The sequence below is a fragment of the Pristiophorus japonicus genome, chromosome 6, assembly GCF_044704955.1.
Source record: "Pristiophorus japonicus isolate sPriJap1 chromosome 6, sPriJap1.hap1, whole genome shotgun sequence".
Lineage (NCBI taxonomy): Eukaryota > Metazoa > Chordata > Chondrichthyes > Pristiophoridae > Pristiophorus > Pristiophorus japonicus.
The window spans coordinates 193,810,556-193,833,328 of NC_091982.1; the positions used below are offsets into that span (position 1 = coordinate 193,810,556).

At 44.9% G+C, this 22,773-nt stretch overlaps 1 protein-coding gene across 1 annotated transcript in view; it reads right to left on the bottom strand.

Moving 5' to 3' along the window:
• LOC139265339 (uncharacterized) overlaps nucleotides 1-22,773 on the bottom strand; it is a 514,006-nt gene that overhangs the window by 405,427 nt on the left and 85,806 nt on the right. The window contains exon 5 of the mRNA XM_070882307.1: nucleotides 19,413-19,506. Within this exon, the coding sequence (XP_070738408.1) occupies nucleotides 19,413-19,506 (94 nt within the window). The remainder of the gene's footprint in view (nucleotides 1-19,412; nucleotides 19,507-22,773) is intronic.

Genomic DNA, 22,773 nt, shown 5'->3' on the forward strand with positions numbered 1-22,773 from the left:
CAGAGTCGGGATAAATGGGTCATTTTCCAGTTGGCAAACAGTGACTAGTGGGGTGCAACTGGGATCAGTGCTGGGTCCTCAACTATTTACAATCTATATTAATGACTTGGATGAAGGGACCAATGTAGCTAAATTTGCTGATGATACAAAGATAGATGGGAAAGCAAGTTGTGAGGACGACACAAAGAATCTGTAAAGGGATATAGACAGGTTAAGTGAATGGGCAAAAATTTGGCAGATGGAGTATAATGTGGGATACTGTGAGGTTATTCACTTTAGTATGAAAAATAATAAAGAAAATTATTATTTAAATGGAGAGAGACTACAGAATGCTGCGGTACAGAGGGATCTGGAGGTCCTCGTACATGAAACACAAAAAGTTAGCATGCAGGTACAGCAAGTAATTAGGAAGGCAAATGGAATGTTGGCCATTATTGCAAGAGGGGTAGAGTATAAAAATAGGGAAGTCCTGCTACAACTGTACAGGGCATTGGTAAGACAACACCTAGAATACTGCGTACAGTTTTGGTCTCCTTATTTAAGGAAGGATATATTTGCATTGGAGGCAGTACAGAAAAGATTCCCTCGGTTGATTCCTGAGATGAAGGGGTCGTACGACGAAAGGTTGAGCAGGTTGGGCCTATATTCATTGGAGTTTAGAAGAATGAGAGGTGATCTTATTGAAACATATAACATTCTGAGAGGGCTTGACAAGGTAGATGCAGAGAGGATGCTTCCCCTCATTGGGGAATCTAGAACGAGGGGGTACAGTTTCAGAATAAGGGGTCGCCCATTTAAGACAGAGATGAGGAGGATTTTCTTCTCTCAGAGGGCCTTGAATCTTTGGCATTTTTTACCCTAGAGAGCTGTGGAAGCTGGGTCATTGAGTATATTTAAGGTGGAGATAGACAGATTTTTGAACTACAAGGGAGTCAAGGGTTATAGGGAACGGGCAGGAAAGTGGCGTTGAGGCCAAGATCAGATCAGCCATGATCTTATTGAATGGAGAAGCAAGCTCGAGGGGCCAAATGGCCTACTCCTGCTCCTATTTCTTGTGTTCTTATTTAATTTACTAAGAAACTGATTAGTGCACACCAATGAAAGTAATAAATGTTTTAGCATAGTTTTTAAAAAAAAGTCATTTTCAGTGATTTAAAATTGGGTTACTCACAGGTGGTAAACACATTTTCAGCTGTATTAATAAAACTGCAGCAGGTTACGACTTTTAAAAACATCAATGAATACTCTTGAATTCAAGGGGTAAAAAAATCAATTACCTTCTATTGCGCTGACCTATTCATGGAGGATTTTACATTTGTAATTATACAAATGCGTTCGAGTGGAAAGTTAAACCATAACTTCACTTCGGAAAACCAGTGCAATTTCAAGCACAATTTGCACTCGGATTGCCCAAAGTGGAAACTCTACACCTTGGTATTTAGCAGAATTGAGAAGTGTGGGTTGTTGCAGCATGGTAGGGACTGAACTTCTATAGCTGTGGTTTGTCATGGAGTTTATTAGAATTGGGGTGAAGGTGCTGGAGTTTAGCAGCACTGAGATTTAATAGTGGGGTAGTGGACCACTGAGAGGTCCCGTGGTTTGGCAGCAGAGTGTAAGTATCTCGGGAGCCTCCTATCAACAAGAGCAGGCATTGACGACGAGATCCAACACCGCCTCCAGTGTGCCAGTGCAGCCTTTGGCCACCTGAGGAAGAGAGTGTTTGAAGACCAGGCCCTCAAAACTGCCACCAAGTTCATGGTCCACAGGGCTGTAGTAATACCTACCCTCCTGTATGGCTCAGAGACATGGACCATGTACAGTGGACACCTCAAGTCGCTGGAGAAATACCACCAACAATATCTCCGCAAGATCCTACAAATCCCCTGGGAGAACAGACGCACCAACGTTAACATCCTCGACCAGGCCAACATCCCCAGCATTAAAGCACTGACCACACTTGTTCGGCTCCGCAGGGCAGGCCACATAGTTCACATGCCAGACACGAGACTCCCAAAGCAAGAGCTCTATTCGGAATTCCTTCACGGCAAACGAGCCAAAGGTGAACAGTGTAAATGTTACAACACCCTCAAAGCCTCCCTGATAAAGTGCAACATCCCCACTGACACCTGGGAGTCCCTGGCCAAAGATCGCCCTAAGTGGAGGAAGTGCATCCGGGAGGGCGCTGAGTACCTCGAGTCTCGTCGCCGAGAGCATGCAGAAATCAAATGCAGGCAGTGGAAAGAGCGTGCAGCAAACCAGTCCCACCCTCCCCTTCCCTCAACGACTATCTGTCCCACCTGTGACAGAGACTGTGGTTCCCGTATTGGACTGTATTGCCACCCAAGAACTCATGGAAGCAAGTCTTCCTCGATTCCGAGGGACTGCCTACGATGATGATGGTAAGAGAACCTGGGGTTTGGCAACACAGAGGTAACTGTGACATTTAGCTCACTGCAAGATTGCTGGGGTCAGAGAGCGCAGGGGGAGGTGGAGATAGGGTCCCAAGGTCTAGCAGCATGGTTCTGTAAGTTCAAAAGAGATGTTCACAGAGACACTGGACAAGTTTTTGTTGGGTTCCGAGAAACTAAAGTACTTTTTCCTCAGGTAAATAGATAGATACCACCGTTGAAAAAATAAAAATAAAGATTCCACTGTGTCTCAGTAAATAAATACCTGGTTTTGAGAAAATGACAAAGAAAACTAAAATGCAGTTTTAAAAATCCTGTCACAAAGAAGATCAAATGTTTCCATATTTTTTTTTATACACATCAATTTATTTTTAATATCAATCAGCAAAATTCTGTCATCACCTTTCATCTTGGAATACGGTAATTTATTTCTGTAAAATTAAATGAAAACAAACAAAAATATCTGAACAATATCAACTTGTAAAACAAATAAAGGCCGAAATAATGTATTAGCCTTGTCTCATTGTTAGTACCCTTCCCTCTGAGCCAGCGGGTCATGGATTCAAGTCCCACTCCTGAGACCTGAGCACAAAATCCAAGCTGACACTTCAGTGCAGTACTGAGGGAGTGCTGCACAGTTGGAGATACCAGGCCCAAATTTCCATAGGAGTTGCTCTTCTTTTTTGGAGCAACTTGATTTTTCTGGACTATCTTTTTAGTAGCAATTCTGGCCATTTAATTTGCGCCAGTGTAAGTGAGTTAGTTAGGTTTATTTTTAGTTCAATTTTTTTTTCCAAAAGGGGGTGTTTCCAGCCACTTACCCCTGTTTTAGGCGTTTGGCCAGCAAATAGTTGCTCCAAACTAACTTAGGCCAGCGTATGTTGCCACTTCTGTCCGCACAGAAAACCTTACCTAGAGATAAGGAATCTCGCAAGTAACTACATTTAAAGCACCACCAAGCACAAAAAATAATAAGCAATTAATTAATAAAATAGAAGGAACCTGCACCTAAAGCACCAAGACCAAAGTAATAAGCAATCAATAAATAACAAATAAAAAAATAGAAGGAACCCTGCACCTAAAACACCCAAATCAATCAGTATATAACAAATAAAAAATAGAAGTCCTACCTTATGGAACGCAGCGGACCGCCGATGAGGGAGCCCATTCAGCCAGGGCTAGGGACGGCGTGTTTCGGGCCCCTCCCACACAGCCTGCAGCGCACGTTTGCAGAAACGGCCTGCCAGGAGCTACTGCACATGCGTGCAGACTCTAGTGCACATGTGCAGAGGTCCAAGCACTGTTTACAGTGCCGGGACCTGGCTCTGCCCTCAATCCATTGGGCCACACTGCACCACGACCGAGGAGAGGCTGGGGAGCAGCCAGAATAACAACGTCTTTTTTCGGCGCGCTTGGGAGGCGGACATAAACGACGCACCTCGGGTGAGGGTGCCAGAAAAACAGGTTAGGGAAACTCTAGCCCATGATCTTTTGGATGAGACATTAAACAGAGCCTCTCTATGCATTCGCTTGTAGAGTGTGTTTGTTACTGATGTCGTACGATATATTACACAGATGATCTTCAAGGTCACTTCTGATAATCGATTCCATTATTTTACATGGAATAGAAGAAAGACTGTAGATGCCTGTATCTGTTTTGCCTCCCTTTTTGAATATGGTCACCCCACTGGTCTGCTTTCCAATCTATGTTCTGATTGCCCTCTTAATGTCATAGAAATCATAGAAATTTATAGCACAAAAGGTGACCATTCGGCCCACCGTGTCCATGCCAGCCGACAAAGAGCTATCCAGCTTAATGTTACTTTCCAGCTCTTGGTCCGTAGCCTTGTAGGTTACAGCACTTCAAGTGCATATGCGGGTACTTGTTAAATGCTACCAGGGTTTCTGCCTCTACCACCCTTTCAGGCAGTGAGTTCCAGACCCTCATCACCTTATCGAGCTGTCCTGCTACCTTTAGGGATCTGTGGACATGCACTCCAAGGTCCCCCTGTTCTTCGACACTTCAGTGTCCTACCATTTATTGTGCATTCCCTTGCCTTGTTCACCCTCTCCCACCTCTCCAGATTGAATTTTATTTGCCACTGCTCTGCCCACCTGATCAGTCCACTGATATCTTCCTGCAGTCTACAGCTTTCTTCTTCATTATCAACCACACGTCCAATTTTTGTATTATCTGCAAACTTCATCATCATTCCTCCAATATTCAAGACCAAATCATTGATATATACCACAAAAAGCAAAGGACCTAGTACTGAGCCCTGAGGAACCCCACTGGAAACAGCCTTCCAGACACCCGGTTAAGCAACACCTCGATTTCAAAATTCTCATTGTTGCTTTCAAAGTCCTCCATGACCTCGCCCCTCCCTATCCTCCTCCAGCCCCACTACCCCCCCGCTACTGCCGAGATGTCTGCTCTCCTTTAATTTTGTCCTCTTGAGCATCCCCGATTATAATCGCTCATCCATTGGTGGCCGTGCCTTTTCTGTTGCCTAGGCCGTAAGCTCTGGAATTGCCTGCCTAAACCTCTCCACCTCTATTTTCTCCTTCAAGACGCTCCTTAAAAGCTACCCCGTCACCTGCCCTAATTTATCCTTATGAGGTTTGGTGTCAAATTTTTATCTCATAATATTCCTGTGAAGCGCCTTGGGATGTTTCATTACGTTAAAGGCGCTATACAAATACAAGTTGTTATTGTTGTCACAAAAACACCCATCGACCATTACTCTTTGCTTCCTGACTCTGAGCCAATTTTGGATCCAACTTGCCACTTCACCTTGGATCCCATGGGCTTTTACATTGGTGACCAGTCTGCCATGCAGGTCCTTATCAAAAGCCTTGCTAAAATCCAGATAGACTACATCAAATGCACTACTCTCACTGACCCTCCTTGTTACCTCCTCAAAAAATTCAATCAAATTAGTCAGACACGACCTTCCCTTAACAAATCCATGCTGACTGTCCTTGATTAATCCACGACTTTCTAAATTAAGATTTATCCTGTCCCTCAGACAGAAAGGGCTATAACCTCCACTTTTTTGGCCTGATTAACGCCCACTTAACGCCCATTTTACCACTGAAATGACGTATAACGCCCATATATCACTCATTTTGGCACAAAATGGAAACTGACGGGCATTGTTCAGAAACTTATCGCCGAGTGTTACTTTCCCCTTGTGCTTAATGCCGAGAAAAACTATTACCGCCCGCCCACTTTTTTGGAGCGAAATCAGCAGAACGGGAGAATTCAACGCCCATGATATCGCCCAGCGTTACTTTCCGCACGGAACGAACTCCTGGATTCAATATTAACGCCCACCCATTGTTTTTTGTCATAAAGAGCATATTTACCCAAACCAGCGGCCATGGAAACCAGCGACCATCGTCAATTTCACCACCTCGTACACATATCACCCACAATATCGCTCGCTCAAAAAAACGCCCACAAAAAGTGGAACTAACCGGGATGAATTACAGCATTATGGACGCCATGTTGTAGATCACATGTCGCCTCCTTTAAAAGGCTGCTGTGCTTCACAAGAGATTGATGTGCAAAGTTAGAGCACATGGGATTGGGGGTAGTGTACTGACATGGATTGAGAACTGGTTGTCAGACAGGAAGCAAAGAGTAGGAGTAAATGGGTACTTTTCAGAATGGCAGGCAGTGACTAGTGGGGTACCGCAAGGTTCTGTGCTGGGGCCCCAGCTGTTTACACTGTACATTAATGATTTAGATGAGGGGATTAAATGTAGTATCTCCAAATTTGCGGATGACACTAAGTTGGGTGGCAGTGTGAGCTGCGAGGAGGATGCTGTGAGGCTGCAGAGCGACTTGGATAGGTTAGGTGAGTGGGCAAATGCATGGCAGATGAAGTATAATGTGGATAAATGTGAGGTTATCCACTTTGGTGGTAAAAACAGAGAGACAGACTATTATCTGAATGGTGACAGATTAGGAAAAGGGGAGGTGCAAAAAGACCTGGGTGTCATGGTACATCAGTCATTGAAGGTTGGCATGCAGGTGCAGCAGGCGGTTAAGAAAGCAAATGGCATGTTGGCCTTCATAGCAAGGGGATTTGAGTACAGGGGCAGGGAGGTGTTGCTACAGTTGTACAGGGCATTGGTGAGGCCACACCTGGAGTATCGTGTACAGTTTTGGTCTCCTAACCTGAGGAAGGACATTCTTGCTATTGAGGGAGTGCAGCGAAGGTTCACCAGACTGATTCCCGGGATGGCGGGACTGACCTATCAAGAAAGACTGGATCAACTGGGCTTGTATTCACTGGAGTTCAGAAGAATGAGAGGGGACCTCATAGAAACATATAAAATTCTGACGGGGTTAGACAGGTTAGATGCAGGAAGAATGTTCCCAATGTTGGGGAAGTCCAGAACCAGGGGTCACAGTCTAAGGATAAGGGGTAAGCCATTTAGGACCGAGATGCGGAGGAACTTCTTCACCCAGAGAGTGGTGAACCTGTGGAATTCTCTACCACAGAAAGTTGTTGAGGCCAATTCACTAAATATATTTAAAAAGGAGTTAGATGAGGTCCTTACTGCTAGGGGGATCAAGGGGTATGGCGAGAAAGCAGGAATGGGGTACTGAAGTTGAATGTTCAGCCATGAACTCATTGAATGGCGGTGCAGGCTAGAAGGGCCGAATGGCCTACTCCTGCACCTATTTTCTATGTTTCTATGTTTCTATGTTTCTAACCTCAGCGGAGTTCGGATGTACTCTGCAGGTCATTGGAGTTGATATGAACATCTCTAAAAACATCTTGACCACACTGTGACCGATTGGAATTGAAGAGGTGTGTTCGTCGGGCTATTCATTGCTTGTGAGCAATCAGTGGAAAACAGAGAGCTACTGCAATGGGGCCTGTCCTTTCTCACCCTCTCTTGGTGACCAAATACATGCAGAAGACTCGACATCGCTGAAGGAATGCTCCACTGCATTATGTACCCAATATATGAAGTGACAGACAGATGAGGAGGACCAGACGTTACATCCACCGCAAGTACAAGGAGAAACATTCTTACCTCGACTTGCCCGACACCACCTGCCTTCGGCGACTGCGCTTCCACAAAGAGGTTATCACTGAAGTATGCCAGCTGATAAGGGCAGATCTGCAGCCTGCCAGCGCCATCAGAACTGCACTGTCTGTCGAGGTCAAAGTCACCGTGGCACTGTTGTTCTAGGCCTCGGGTTCTTTTCAGGCCACAGCTGGCGACATTTGCGGACTTTCTCAGCATGCCACACTTGCGGACTTTCTCAGCATGCCACACATCACTGCATTAGAAAGGTCACTGAAGCTCTGTACGCATGCAGGAGGGACTTGATCGGCTTCCCTGTGACCAGGGAGGCACAGAGTGAGAGTGCTCTAGGATTCTCCAGAATTGCAAACTTCTCCAAGGTGCAGGGAGCAATAGACTGTACGCACATTGCGATGCGGGTACCTTTTCAGGATGCTGAGGTTTTCAGGAACCGCAAGGGATTCCACTCCCTGAATGTCATAGAAACATAGACATAGAAAATAGGTGCAGGAGTAGACCATTCGGTCCTTCGAGCCTGCACCACCATTCAATATGATCATGACTGATCATGCAACTTCAGCATCCCATTCCTGCTTTCGCTCCATACCCCTTGATCCCTTTAGCCGTAAGGGTCACATCTAACAGCCTTTTAAATATATCTAATGAACTGGCCTCAGCAACTTTCTGTGGTAGAGAATTCCACAGGTTCACAATTCTCTGAGTGAAGAAGTTTCTCCTCATCTCAGTCCTAAATGGCTTACCCCTTATCTGGACTTCCCCAACATTGGGAACATTCTTCCTGCATCTAACCTGTCCAATCCGTCAGAATTTTATATGCTTCTGTGAGATCCCCTCTCATTCTTCTAAATTCCAGTGAATATAAGCCTAGACGATCCAATCTTTCTTCATGTGTTAGTCCTGCCATCCCAGGAATCAGTCTGGTGATTCGCTGCACTCCCTGAATAGCAAGAATGTCCTTCCTCAGATTAGGAGACCAAAACTGTACACAATATTCAAGGTGTGGCCTCACCAAGGCCCTGTACAACTGCAGTAAGACCTCCCTGCACCTGTACTCAAATTCTCTCACTATGAAGGTCAACATGCCATTTGCCTTCTTCACCACCTGCTGAACCTGCATGCCAACTTTCAATGACTGATGTACCATGACACCCAGGTCTCATTGCACCTCCCCTTTTACTAATCTGTCATCATTCAGATAATATTCTGCCTTCCTGTTTTTGCCACCAAAGTGAATAACCTCACATTTATCCACATTATACTGCCCTGCATTTGCCCACTCGACTAACCTGTCCAAGTCACCCTGCAGCCTCTTAGCATCCTCCTCACAGCTCACACTGCCACCCAGCTTAGTGTCATCTGCAAACTTGGAGACATTACATTCAATTCCTTCGTCTAAATCATTAATGTATATTGTAAATAGCTTGGGTCCCAGCACTGAACCTTGCGGTACCCCACTAGTCGCTGCCTGCCATTCTGAAAAGGACCCATTTATTCCTATTCTTTGCTTCCTGTCTGCCAACCAGTTCTCTATCCATGTCAATACATTATCTCCAATACCATGTGCTTTAATTTTGCACACTAATCTCTTATGTGGGACCTTGTCAAAAGCCTTTTGGAAGTCCCAATACACCACATCCACTGGTTCTCCCTTGTCCACTCTACTAGTTACATCGTCAAAAAATTCTAGATTTGTCAAACATGATTTCCGTTTCATAAATCCATGCTGACTTGGACCGATCCTGTCACTGCTTTCCAAATGGCCAACTGGTTGTCGACCACCAGCAAATTGTACTGGTAGTGAATGCTCAATTTCCGGGCAGCATCCATGATGCTCACATCCTGCATGAGGGCATTGTATCTGACTTGTTTAACAATGAGCCACAAGGTCAATGCTGGATGCTTGGGAATAAAGGATATGGCCTTGCCACCTGGCTGATGAGCCCCCTCGTGACACCCACACCGAGGCCAAGAGGCGATACAATGAGAGCCACAGAGCAACTCAAAATATTATGGAGAAAACCATTGGAGTGCTGAAGCAGCACTTTAGATGCCTGGACCACTCAGGAGGCGAGCTCCAATTCCACCCTGAGCAGGTAGCTCAATTCGTGGTGGTGTGCTCCATGCTACACAACTTGGCTATCAGGAAGGGACAAGAATTGCCTGATGAGTCTGACAGTCCACCTCACTAGAGAGATGAAAAGGACAACGAGGAGGCAGACACTGACATCGGGCCAATCAGGCTGATGCTGAAGCCATGCCCACACCCCTCTGTAGACCACATGAAAGGGCCCATGGTAGCATGTTAGCTGCAAGAGCCTTACGTCAGGAGCTCATCAATGATCGCTTTGCCTGAAAGAACGTTAGTGTTATTTACAAGGCTGACACACTGCTGGGTGTGCAGGTCATACATCAATGGTGGGCATCATCTTGGTGACAGTTAAAGTTTAAGTTGATTGAAGTTAAGTGTGATTATACACTTTGATGTTAAGGAATCATCAGCGTGTAATGGTGCAGCTATCTGGGCCAATATGCTACAAGGTTTTGTTAAATAAAAAACAGTTAAATCGAATATTAGTCTGAAATCATCAGTATTTCAGTGCAAAGCAACCCTCCCCACCCCCCACCTCCCGCCCACCCACTGCTTCTCCTCCCCACCTCTGCCCCTTACCCTCCTGACTCCAAGCCGCCTGTCCGAGGAGGTCCTCAGGCAATGCTTCATTGCAGGGGGCGGGGGGGTGGGGGGGGGGGGGGGGGAGTGTGGCGGGTGACGGTCGAAGTGCTGCTTGGACGGATACGAGAGAGGACAGTCCCGAGGTGGGAACGTGCTACGAGCCATAAGCAAGATGTTGCTGCTGGCTCTCATGTGTGGTTGGCAATGGGGGTGCGTCACCTTGGGATGCAGTGCGGTGCTCCGGGACCACTGGGAGCCCTCTGCCACCAGTGTTCCTGGCTACCAGCTCCAGGGCCTCCTCCATCCCTTCCATGTTATATCTGATTTGTTGGACAAAAACTCAGTGGCAACTATGTTTTTGGTGTTTAGTAGGCTTTTTGCTGCTAGTGAATCTCTGTCGTTCCTCCCACAACAGCCAAACAAGCACACACCACAGCCACTCACGCTTTCAGTGCCTCTGAGCTCCCTCTCTCTCTGTCTCCTCTTCTGCACGTCATGATGATCCTTGACCTCCTGAATCGCGGGAATCGAGTGTTGCCATGCTGTTGCTGAAGACGGCCACACTTTTCGGCAGAAGGTCAGAAATATTTAACGCTCCCACCCATTTGATATCGCTCGCGGTAACGCCCATTTTCAAAAATGTAAACTGGGTGTTTTGAGAATGGGCGAGAAGCCGGCGATCTGAAAACCCTTTTTTAATGCCCACGCCGGAAATAACGCTCATTTTTGGGCGCTAAGCACAAAAGTGGAGGTTCTAGTCCAAAGTATTCATTGAGAACCATACCCACCTCTTCCACCTTCACATATCTTTATGGTCACTAATAGGCCCTACTCTTTCTTTAGTTATCCTCTTGCTCTTAATGTATTTATAAAACATCTTTGGGTTTTCTTTGATTTTACCTGCCGATATTTTTTCATGCCCGCTCTTTGCTTTCCTATTTTCCTTTTCAATTTCACCCCTGCACTTTCTATACTCCTGTAGGGTTTTTCCCGTATTGAGCTCTCGGTATCTGTCATAAGCCTCCCTTTTTTCTTTATCCTACCCTGTATGCCCCTTGACATCCAGAGGGTTCTAGATTTGTTAGTCTCACCCTTTTTCTTTAAGGGAGCATACCTGCTCTGAATCTTCACTATCTCCTTCTTGAATGCCTCCCACTGCTCTGACACGGATTTATCTTCAAGTATCTGTTTCTAGTCCACTTTGGCTAAACCACATCTCAGCTTATTAAAATTAGCTTTTCCCCAATGGAGAACTTTTATTCCTGGTCTATCTTTGTCATTTTCCATAACCACCCTAAATCTAACTGAATTATGATCACTACCACCAAAATGCTCAGCCATTGATACCCCTTCCACCTGCCCAGCTTCAGGGGCTTGCTACGTATTGTGGTACTGAAATATATATATTTTTTTAACTGTTATGTTTAGTCTTAGCTGCTATTCTTTTTTCTAGGTCACTCTTTGCATCCCCTGATCATCCTTTTAAAGATTTTCTGCATCATGTCAGTAAGCCCCCTTTCCTTTCCTTTATAAAGGCATCTTTCCTCTTTATCACACGTTTAATTTATTCATTAATCCATTGAGGTTCACATTTGTTTCATCTGAGCTTGCTGGTTTTGAGATTGTATTTATCCTGCAGGCTCAGTATTATATCTTTAAAGATTTGTCCATCTCATTCTGTAATTTCTGCATTCTACTAAGTGTTGTTGAAGAAATTCCACCATTCTATTTGTTTTAGTTGTTCCCTCATTTCACTGATTTAGCCCTTTTACAGTTATGTATCTGGCTGTTGGTCTTGGGTATTTCCAACTCCCAGACCATGTTAAACTCCATCATTGTGATCTATATTACCCAGGGGTGCTACACCTTCCACTCCGTGTACATTTTATGAGCCATTTATAAATGCCAGATCAAGATCAGCATTGCCCCCTTGTGGCTTCCTTGATGCACAGGGTCAAGAAAAGTCGTGCATTACAATTACAAACTCTGGCTCCAAACCACTTGAGTGGTCCAGTTAATTTTAAGTGCACTATTTATATTCATCATTTTGAATGCTGGCTGTTGTTGAGTTCTCTCCCAGCTAAACATAAATAAAATAAATACAATTGTGGCCATTTAGGATATATTACAAAATATAAAAATTAAATAATGCCAAATTTCAAAATGCAGTTTTTTTGTTTCATGTAACAAATTATATTTATGAAATAATGAATCCTTTTAATATAGTAACTTATGCTACCTTTTTCATGAACGTTGCCACAGAAAAAAACTGAAGAGCCTGAAACTCCTTAAGCCCCACTCCGGCACTGGAATGACCACATATCCGCTCCATCACCAAGATTGCCTACTTCCACCTCCATAACATTGCCCATCTACGCCCTGCCTCAGCTCAACTGCAGCTGAAACCCTCATCCATTCTTTGGTTACCTCCAAACTCGACTATTCCAATGCTCCCCTGGCCAGATCTCATCTTCCACTCACCATAAACTTGAACTCATCCAAAACTCGGCTGCCCGTCTCCTAACTCGCACCAAGTCCTGTTTACCCATCACCCCTGTGCTCTTTGACCTACATTGACTCTTGGTCCAGCAACGTCTTGATTTAAAAATCATCACCCTTGTTTTTAAATCCCTTTCTATCTCTGCAATCTCCTCAGCCCTACAAATCCGAGATCTCCGCGTCCCTCCAATTCTAGCCTCTGGCTCATCCCCAATTTGAATCGCTCTGCCATTGGCGGCCTTGCCTTCAGCTCTGGAATTCCCTCCCTATCCCTCGCCATCTCTCCACAGGACACAGGCAGCAGAGATTTAGATAAGCTGAAGTGTATGGAGAGTGGAAAAATGGGAGGCTGGCCAGGAGAGCATTGGAATAGTCGAGTTTGGAGGTAATAACAGGATGGATGAGGGTTTCAGCAGCAGATGGGCTGAGACAAGGCAGAGACAGGAAATATTAGAGAGGTGGAAGTAGACAGTCTTGACATATAAGATGCGATGTACAAGTAAGTTTAATCAGTTTCTTGCAATTTCTTTGTCTATTATGTTACAAACCTTAGTTTCAGTACTAAGCTTCTTAGATACTGAGAGTTCAAGATGGAAGGCGAAAACATTTTTTGAAAAATACTGAAGAATACTTATTGGGTATTAATTTTTTGGGGTAGCTTTTATTGCTTGCTCATTCTGGATTGGTTATTTTCATAAGTTCTAAATAGATTTTAATTAGACATTTACCTGCTTTTCACACATTTAATTAACACGTTGTCTACCTCTTCATTGGCAAATTGTAAATGTATTACAAATATGAAATTTCAGCCAATTAGGTGCAAGCATGACCACAAATTTGGCATTTAAAAAAGCATAGAATGTAATGGGCAAAACCAGATGCACTTACTTCCTGTAACACTTTCCTATCATACTGACCCAGAATCTCCTGAAAAGTTATGCCGAAACAACGCGCAAATACAGCATAATGATTTTTGGCATAAAAGATCAAGGAAATTCAAACGTGATTTATGCCCATTTTTACGCTACGCCCAAATTTCCTCAATCTCCAATGCTGATTCCATGAAACCTCCGCCGAAGCCCTTTGCTTTTCATTAACATAGCTCTGCTCCCAATGAAAATTTTCAGCTCACGCAAATTTCTTGAACTTACACTAGTTCTGAACCAGGTGAATGATTATAGTTTCATAGGCAGCGAGCTTACATGGCCTGCTCCAGCCAATCTTCATTCCGTTAAGATGGATCTCCTGGTGAAGACTGGTAACTCTGGCAAAATAATGTAAATGACCACAAGGCTCGAAAATTAGCGAAGATCAGAACCGCAGATTGGTTGTGGGCACAAATCCCACCACGCCAAAGATGCACCTCAATTTCACAATAGCAAAAAATCTAGACTTTGACGTTTTACTGCTTCTTTCCAGTGTATCTGCAGCACTGCTGCATCTAACTGCAGACGTTCACTCAAAGCATCATCTACTCTTCCCATTGTTAGTATGTCCCTGATTCTTTCTTCTTTGGACATAACTCATCCATACTCAGTGTCTTGCTAATCTGTGAAGATCAGTAAAGAATGCTTGTGTAGGCTCTGAAGTGTTGCTATTTTATTTTATAGAATAAGACCTTTCATAAATCATATCTTTCTTGGTGTTGAAATGCGCAACAAACTTTCCTAGCATTGTGACATGTTTTGCATTTTCATCATGTCAGATTGAACTATATGAGAATATTCTCTACTTTATTACCCAAGCAGTAAATCAGTGCAATTCATTGTCTATCAGCTAGCCCTGACATTATACAATAGTATTTCCATCTAATTTTCCAGTTCAACTATTCCTCAGGCTTGGAAAAATTAAGCTTCCCTAGAGGAACTATAGCAAATCACTTCTGTCATACTTAGTTTTGCTTGACACTTAACTCACGTTTCGAACATCCTGACACTGTTGCACTAGCAGCACATCTGGCTTTGACTTTCCTGCTCAATGCTTACACTGGCTTCTGCTTTATTTTCTTATTTAAAAGACTCACATGATACATGAATTTTCGCTCGCAGAAAGCAGAGAAACTCCTTGGGGCCGACTTTGGTATTTACCGATGATCTGCCGAGTTCCCAGTGGTACCGCGGCGGTCCGTTGTTTTTCACCGTCGGCAGACCACCGAGACGCAAGACCTCAACTTTGGTCGTCTTCTTTTCGGCGGCCTGCCAACGTTGTGCGAACGTTGCACAGCGGGCGGTCTCACAGAATGGAGTCGAGCCGGAGAAACACTTTCCTCGATCGACGGTATAGCGGCGCACTGCGCATGCGCAATTTTTTTTTCTCCAAACTTGTATTTTGCTGCAATTTCGGGGGTCAAGGATCACCTGCACATGCGCAGAGAGTGGCAGTGAGGAGAGACAGTGAGAAGGATCAGTGAGGTACCCGAAGGCTGCTGCTTTGCTTCTTAATATAATCATATAATATAGATATATCATAATCATTAAAGAGGCTAAGAATACTATCAATCATGAAAATACTTATCATAATGGAAACCCATTAAGCGCAGGAATATTGAGAAGGATGGGAGGTTGAGGGCTCCGTCCTTCGATGACACAGAGCTACCTGCCTTGCTGGAAAACATAACGCAGAGGTACTCTGATTTACCAAAGGGTGGCCGTTCCCAAAGGTGTACAATAAAATATGAAATGAGATCGGGGAGTCTCCTCAACAAGCACAATGGTACGGAGTGGAGAGCGCTGCCGTAAGAGATGGAACGACCTGGTGAGGGTTGCAAGAGTAAGTAATGATTTTCTTTATGGAGCCCCCATATGCCATGTACCATGTAAATGTCTGTCTGTGTGTGTCTCTGTCTGTGTATGTGTGTGATGTTAAATGGATTGAAGATATTTACTTTGATTTACTTTCATCTATGCAGAAGAGATCTACAATAGCAGCTGATCAGCGGCGCACTGGGGGAGGACCCCCAAAGCAAGAATCCCTCAATGACATTGAGCTCCGTGCGCTGTCGCTCGTCGGGGATACCAACCACATTGGAGTTGACCCACCCACCACACAGGATGGTCAGTTCAATACAATCCCCGTTGCGGGCGTGTAATGTATTATAATGTGGCCTCATGTAATGCCATGTAACTTTATTGAACCTTAATGTTGGGCTCATGCGATGTACAGCAATGTTGGGGGATGTATTGTCTGTCTGTGATATGTAATGCAACAGCGGTGGACATTTAAGAAAGACTGCGCTACGTGACTGTACGCCACATGTAACCCTGACCCCTCCCCCTGGTGCCAAGCACTAATCTACTGTTTTAGACTTCCAGAGTCGGAAGCTCTGCTCCAATGCTCCTGCTTATCTCCAAATGCTGCTGCTTCTCTCAATATCCAAATGAACGCACCGTGTACTACCGCCCATTTTACGAAGCATAAAAGCCCGTTTTCCAGAACGGTATACTTCAAGGTGGTATGTCGGTGGTGAGTGACCAATGTTGCCGTTTTCGTCGGTATGTCGGGTCTTCAGTGTTGGCGGACGGTGCGCATACCGCTCGGCGGTATGTCAGTCACCAAAGTCGCACCAGATGGTATGTCAGTGGTATGCAGCTGTTTTTCCATGAAACTTCCAATTCTCGTCGGTATGCAGGCGTTCTGCAGGCGACAGTGGGCAGTATACCCACCAAAGTAAATTTAATTGATCACAGACTCAGGTAAAGCTCATGGATCAAAAAGGATAGAGATTCATACAAGGATATCTACTGCACATGTCTGCTTCCGAGAAGGTGGGAAAACCTTGCTTAGAGTTGATACTGGCCTCAGGCAATTTGATTGCCGTCATCTGAATGGTCATCGAGTTGTTCTGGCACTAATGATTTTTAAAACCTTCGTACATAGAGGCTTGTAGCACAATTGTTAACACAGAAATTTTACCGATGAGAGCTGCTTTCAAACACAACACAGATTAATAGCACCAAAGCATTTTCTCTCTGCCAGCTTCAAGGGTTCTGACTAAAATGAGTTTGGATAGTTTCAATCAAATTCCTTTGTTGATGGAGATCAATAGCAGAAAATTGGCTGTAATTCAACATAAATTGGCAAGTCATTCAAGGGGCCTTGCTCATGTGGGAATATGAAAATTTCAAAAAGCTATTGTAAATGTTCTATGTTAAAGGTCAAAGCATTGGCTGCATCGGTGTTAAAATATTGTAGTTCTCCACACTAACATCCTTTATTTTGATGAGCATAGAAATACCTAAAAATAAATTAAAAGAATTAGGGTCACATTTTCCTACACCTGCAGTCTTCGGTCGCCTGAGAGTGTTTGAAGACCATGATCTCAAACCCGGTACCAAGCTCATGATCTACAGAGCAGTAGTAATACCTGCCCTCCTGTATGCTTCAGAGACATGGGCTATGTACAGTAGGCACCTCAAAGCACAGGAGAAGTACCTCCAATGCTGCCTCCACAAAATCCTGCAAATCCATTGGCAGGATAAGCGCACCAATGTCAGGCCAACATCCCCAGCATTGAAGCACTGACCACGCTTGAGCAGCTCCAATAGACAGGCCACATTGTCTGCATGCCCGATACTAGACTCCCAAATCAAGCACTCTACTCCAAGCTCCGTCACAGCAAGTGAGTTCCAGGAGGGCAGAGAAAACGTTTTAAGGACACCCTCAAAGCCTCCTTGAAAAATGAAACATCTACACCGACTCTTGGGAAACCCGGCCTAAGACCACTCAAAGTGGAGGAGAATCATCCGAGAATGTGCCGAACACATAGAGGAGTAGACTTTCCACTTCACATCGCTGGGCTAGTGCCCATATATCACCCAAAGATGGAAAGTTGGACACATCGCTGCACTTATCACTGAGTTGGTCGCCCGGCCCAACTTTCGGCTCACATCGTCGGGCTGATCACTCGCCGAGAACATCGCTGGAGAATAGTTGCTATTGCCTGGCCTTCCTCACAGACCTCGGCACTACGGACACCATTTTGAATGTCGGAGGAAGAGAGGAGGCCTCTTAAACAGGGGCTTAGATAGTTTGTGAATTATTTAAGGGCCTTTTAAAGATAGATCGACTCACAATTAGACATTTTATTATATTTATATAAATAAGTGATGTTTCATACTTACTTGGTCTGGCCTGGACATTGTTTAACAATAGTTGCACTAATGTTCTATTTTAGCTTACGTTATTAGAAGATACTGCACAACAATTGTAAAGTGAAATAAAATGGTTTTAATAAAATGACAACCTTTGAATGTTATTTTTCAATTACAAACACCAAACACTCTCCCAACCCAACCACCCCACCCCCCCACCGACCCGCCGCCCACACCCCAACAGTGAAATAACACCACCAACAATAAATATGAACAATAGAAACAATATTAAAAAGTGTGCACCCCCTCCCTACTTGCGGCCTCGTTTCCCTCTAGATCCTGGACCCCCCCTGTGTTGTTGCCTCACCTACCCGTTTTGGTCCCCGATACTGCTGCGAAGCCGGCATGCAGTGGGCGATGGCAAGACTTCCTGCCGTGGTGGGGGACATGTTGGGACGATCGCCTCTTGTGGGGCTGTTGGAGGGGAAGACAAAACCGGGGATCGCCTTCCGAGCCTGTGTGCCGGTGCTTGTGATCACGGGAGCTCAGGGTGCAGCCCGTGTACCGCCAAGAATGCATGTCGCATGGCATGGTTGGAGGAGGTGTTTTCACGTTTCTCGCGGATCATCTGCTGCGTCGCCTCCGCTTGGCGAGCAGACACACGGGAGAATTCCTGCATGGACCCCACAAATACCTGGAGCTGCTCGCGCTGGATCGCAACAGACTCCTCACACAGTTGTGCCAGGCTCTCCACGCGGTCGTCCAGGGTAGGCCTTTGCTCAAGCCACTGACCCAGCCTCCGTGAGGTCTGCAACAGCACCAATGTGCGCCTTGGTGTCGCCAACTGCATGCCGCTTGGTGCCGTTACCTCCTCAGTTGGCCGCAGGTTCCCCAGACAGAGGGATGCAAGGGGCATCCACCTCTGTCTCCAAGTAGGCCCCCTCCTCCTCGGGCTCGGTGGTCTCCTCCTCAGGCTTGGTAGTCTCCTCCTCTTCACTACCCGTGGTAAATGACACATGCAGAAAATATAAAGTTGTACTTCCTCTTGCTGAAGCAACGAGGCTGATCCAGCGTTTGGTTGGAGTTCCTGTGCTCGTGGGACACAGACAAGACGACATCGGCTATCTTGCCCCACAACCTGCGGTACGCCTGTGGTGCTGGTTTCCCACCACGCTCCCACCCCCCCCCCCCCTCCGGTCAATTGGGCCCACTGGGAGTGCACCTCCGCCACGATGGCCTCGTTGGCCTCCTCGGAGAAGGGGTTGGCCCTCTTCCTTCCCCCCACATCTCTCCCACTTTCATCGCTGTCAGACATATTTCTCTCTCTTATCTCTTTTCTCTCACCTCTCTGTCTCTGCCTTCCTCCTCTCTCTCTCTCTATTTCTCTCCTCTCTCAATCTCTCTCTCCCTTCTGCGCATGTGCGGATGACCCCTGACCGCCCAAAACGCGGGAAAACATAGCCACCAAAAAAAAAGACACAAAGTGCCTCAATAAAGACAGGCCAAAGCACAGAAGCACCAGGTCCTATTATAAAACAAATCGTATTATGTGAAAATTCTATTGTGGGTTTAGATGCTTAAGAAGAATGCAGAAATAGCAGCGAAAACTGGTTCTGCCTCACCAACCCAAAATAAGCCTATGAAATAACATAACATTTAAACAATATTCTCTACCTGCATCCTCAGTTTCTTCCTCCTCTTCCATGGAACTTGGAACAGGATCTTGATCACCAACATCCTGCATGATGATTCGTTCTACTGTTAAATTCTAGAAAACAACAAACATATTCATAAAGTCTGGCATGGTTAGAGCTTGTCAGGCAATACAAAAAGTCAGTAATAGCCCTTCATACTGAACTTTAAAAAAAACTACATTGCAGTATAAATCTGAAACAAGGCTTCACTACAATCAAATACAAATCAATTATCTATAAACCTCCAATAATAAACGTGTTCAGCACAGAACTCCTATGGAGCAAACAGCAGTACCTCAAAATATATATGATGAGGTTATAATAACTCAACTCCCATTAATGTCCTTTGCCACTATTACTGATGAGAAGAGAGATACTTGTATCCACTAAAGTGAGTACTACAACAGACTTTATAAAAGATGATGTACATCATTTCCTTACTGTGTTGAAATACTTGGAGGAGCTGATTTTCCTTTCCACTGCACCTGTGAATGCTCAGTATCCAAGTGAAAAGGGCAGGAAAAGGGGAGAGAGACCCACAATAGCCCCATAATGTCACCCTGGGATTTCCAGGGCATGCCCTAGGGGGTTGGAGACAGGGAGTGTTGGAGTCTCTGCACTTATAACAAGCACAGGCAAAAGCAATAATGGAAACAAGGTAGCTTGGAGCATTCCTGCTTCAGTCCTCCAGGTTCATCTAAAAGGTGTCCATTTTGAGGTTGTCAGAAGATGTTGGTGATCGACCTGGTACCTCAGATTGGAGACACAGCAAGACAAGGGAGGCCTAAAAAGATACATGAAAGCTTTTTTGGGGGTTTTAACAGCATCCCCATCGATATTTGATCTTGGAGGCCTTCTGATTACTCCAAAAGTGCCTCAAATCAGGCAAGTGTTCCTACTGCTTCAGGCCCCAAAATTGCAAAAGTTAACTGATCTCCCGACTCTATTTGGGCACTGTCAGGGTTTGGACCTAACATCAGGCACATATAGGGGTAGCCAAATGACCTAAACCTGGAAATATAGGCGATTCTCGGTCAATGCAGGTGGAGCACACTTTGGGTGTACTCCATCTACCCAACGCTCAGGCACAGGAAGAAAAAGAAAATTGGTCCCAAAAACTTTTTGCCAGCACTTCCCTGTAACATGAAATGCATGAGAGCAGCCCAGGGTGATGGCACTTGCTGAATTTTACCTCCACTGCTATGAATAATTACATAATCTTTGTCTGTGTTAGCAACTTAGTGATATTTCAAAAAGGAACCTGACAAGATTTCAACATATTTTTCACAAAAAGATTCAGAAATCGTTTCAATCACAGTTTTAAATATGATTGCTGTTAAACAGCAGAGTTAATTTTGAGGGCTCCATTTTCCCTTCACCATGAACAAGCAATAATTTGGAGATAAACTTCTGCACCATGACATTTTAATGAGGTTACTGGAGCGAACCTTTGGCTTAGTAGTAGCATACTCTGTGTCATAACCTGCATAAAAATATGCCTTCAAGGTGGAGAAGAGAGTTTCAGATTTCCACTGCCCTTTGAGTGAAAAAATGCTTCCTGATTTCACTCCTAAATGACGGACCTCTAATTTTAAAATGAAGCTCCTTGTTCAGGTTTTGCTCAACATGAGGAAATAGTTTCTTTGGGCTAGAATTTCCAAACAATTTGCCAGCGCCCGATTGCTGCCCAAAATACCGCTAAGATTCCCAAAATTATCGCCGGTGAAAAATTCCCCCCATAAAAGAAAAAAAACTCGCCTAGCCGAAAAATGGGCGCTGTACCCCGATTCTCGGCGAGAAATGGGATCTTGTGCCGACTGGGCGGTTCGTAAAGAAAATGGGCGATAATTAATAAATTTACTAAAAATTTACACCGAGGCTGCGGGTTGGGCCTTGGAGGAGAAAAACAAAATATATGTATTTTAAAAGCGTAATAAAAAGCCATAAAAACATTCTCAGGGCCCTTTTCACTTAAATCGCTACAAGAGAATTTTAAAATAATTAGTAAAAAAACGATTACTTACTTTTTTCTTGCAGGGCTACTCACCTACCGCCCAGCTCTGCTGATTCTCGTGGGCTTTTTTTTTTCCAACTTACCTACGGGTCACTGCTGAGCCAAAAATCGTGCCTTGGCAGTCTATGGATGGTCCATTCCCCAGCGGTACTTCGAAACCGCTGGCGGAACTCAGTTGGGGAATTTTTTGCCGTCTTGGTTCTCGCCCAAAACGGCCAATACTGCCAAGAAATCGGGCGGTGAAACACTGGAAATTCTAGCCTTACGTAGCTACTCTATCAATTCTTTTTGTCACCTTGATTAGGTCACCCGTCAACCTTCAACACTCAAGGAAACACAAGCCATGTTTATGCAACCGGCCATCAGAATTTAACCCTTTCAGCCATAGTATTGTTTTGGTGAATCTGTTCTGTACTCCTTCCAAGATCGATATATCTTTCCTGATTCAGTCTCCTCTACATAGGGGAAATCAAATGCAAATTGGGTGATCACTTTGTTGAACACCTCCGTTCAGTCCGCAACTGTGCCCATGAGCTTCCTGACCTCGCTGTCATCAGCCTCCTACACGGTTTCTAATGAGACTCAACGGAAGCTCGAGTGGCAGCACCTCATCTTTCGATTAGGTACTTTACAGCCTTCATGGTTGAACATTGAGTTCAACAATTTCAGATCATAACTACTGCTCTCATTGTTTTCTAACAGCAGGTGTTGGTAATGGTTCAGCTATAGCCATTTATACCTCCTCTAGACCTAACTTTTGTTTCTTTACTTGTCGCATTACTATAAGTGGCAAGTGGCCAGGCAATGACCATCTCCAACAAGCGAGAGTCTAACCACCTCCCCATGATACTCAACGGCATTACCATTGCCGAATCCCCTCCAATAAACATCCTGGGGGTCACCATTGACCAGAAACTTAACTGGACCAGCCACGTAAATATTGTGGCAGTAAGAGCGGGTCAGAGGCTGGGTATTCTGTGACGAGTGTCTCACCTCCTGACTCCCCAGAGCCTTTCCACCATCTCCAACGCACAATTCATCAGTGTGATGTAATACTCTCCACTTGCCTGGATGAAGTGCAGCTCCAATAACACTCGAGAAACTCAACACCATCCAGGACAAAGCAGCCCACTTGATCGGCACCCCATCCACCACCTTCAACATACACTCCCTCCATCTCCGGCACACTGTGGCTGCAGTATGTACCATTTACAAGATGCACTGCAGCAACTTGCCAAGACTTCTTCGGCACCACCTCCCAAACCCACGACCTCTAACACCCCTTACATGAAGACACACAAACATAGAAACATCGAAAATAGGTGCA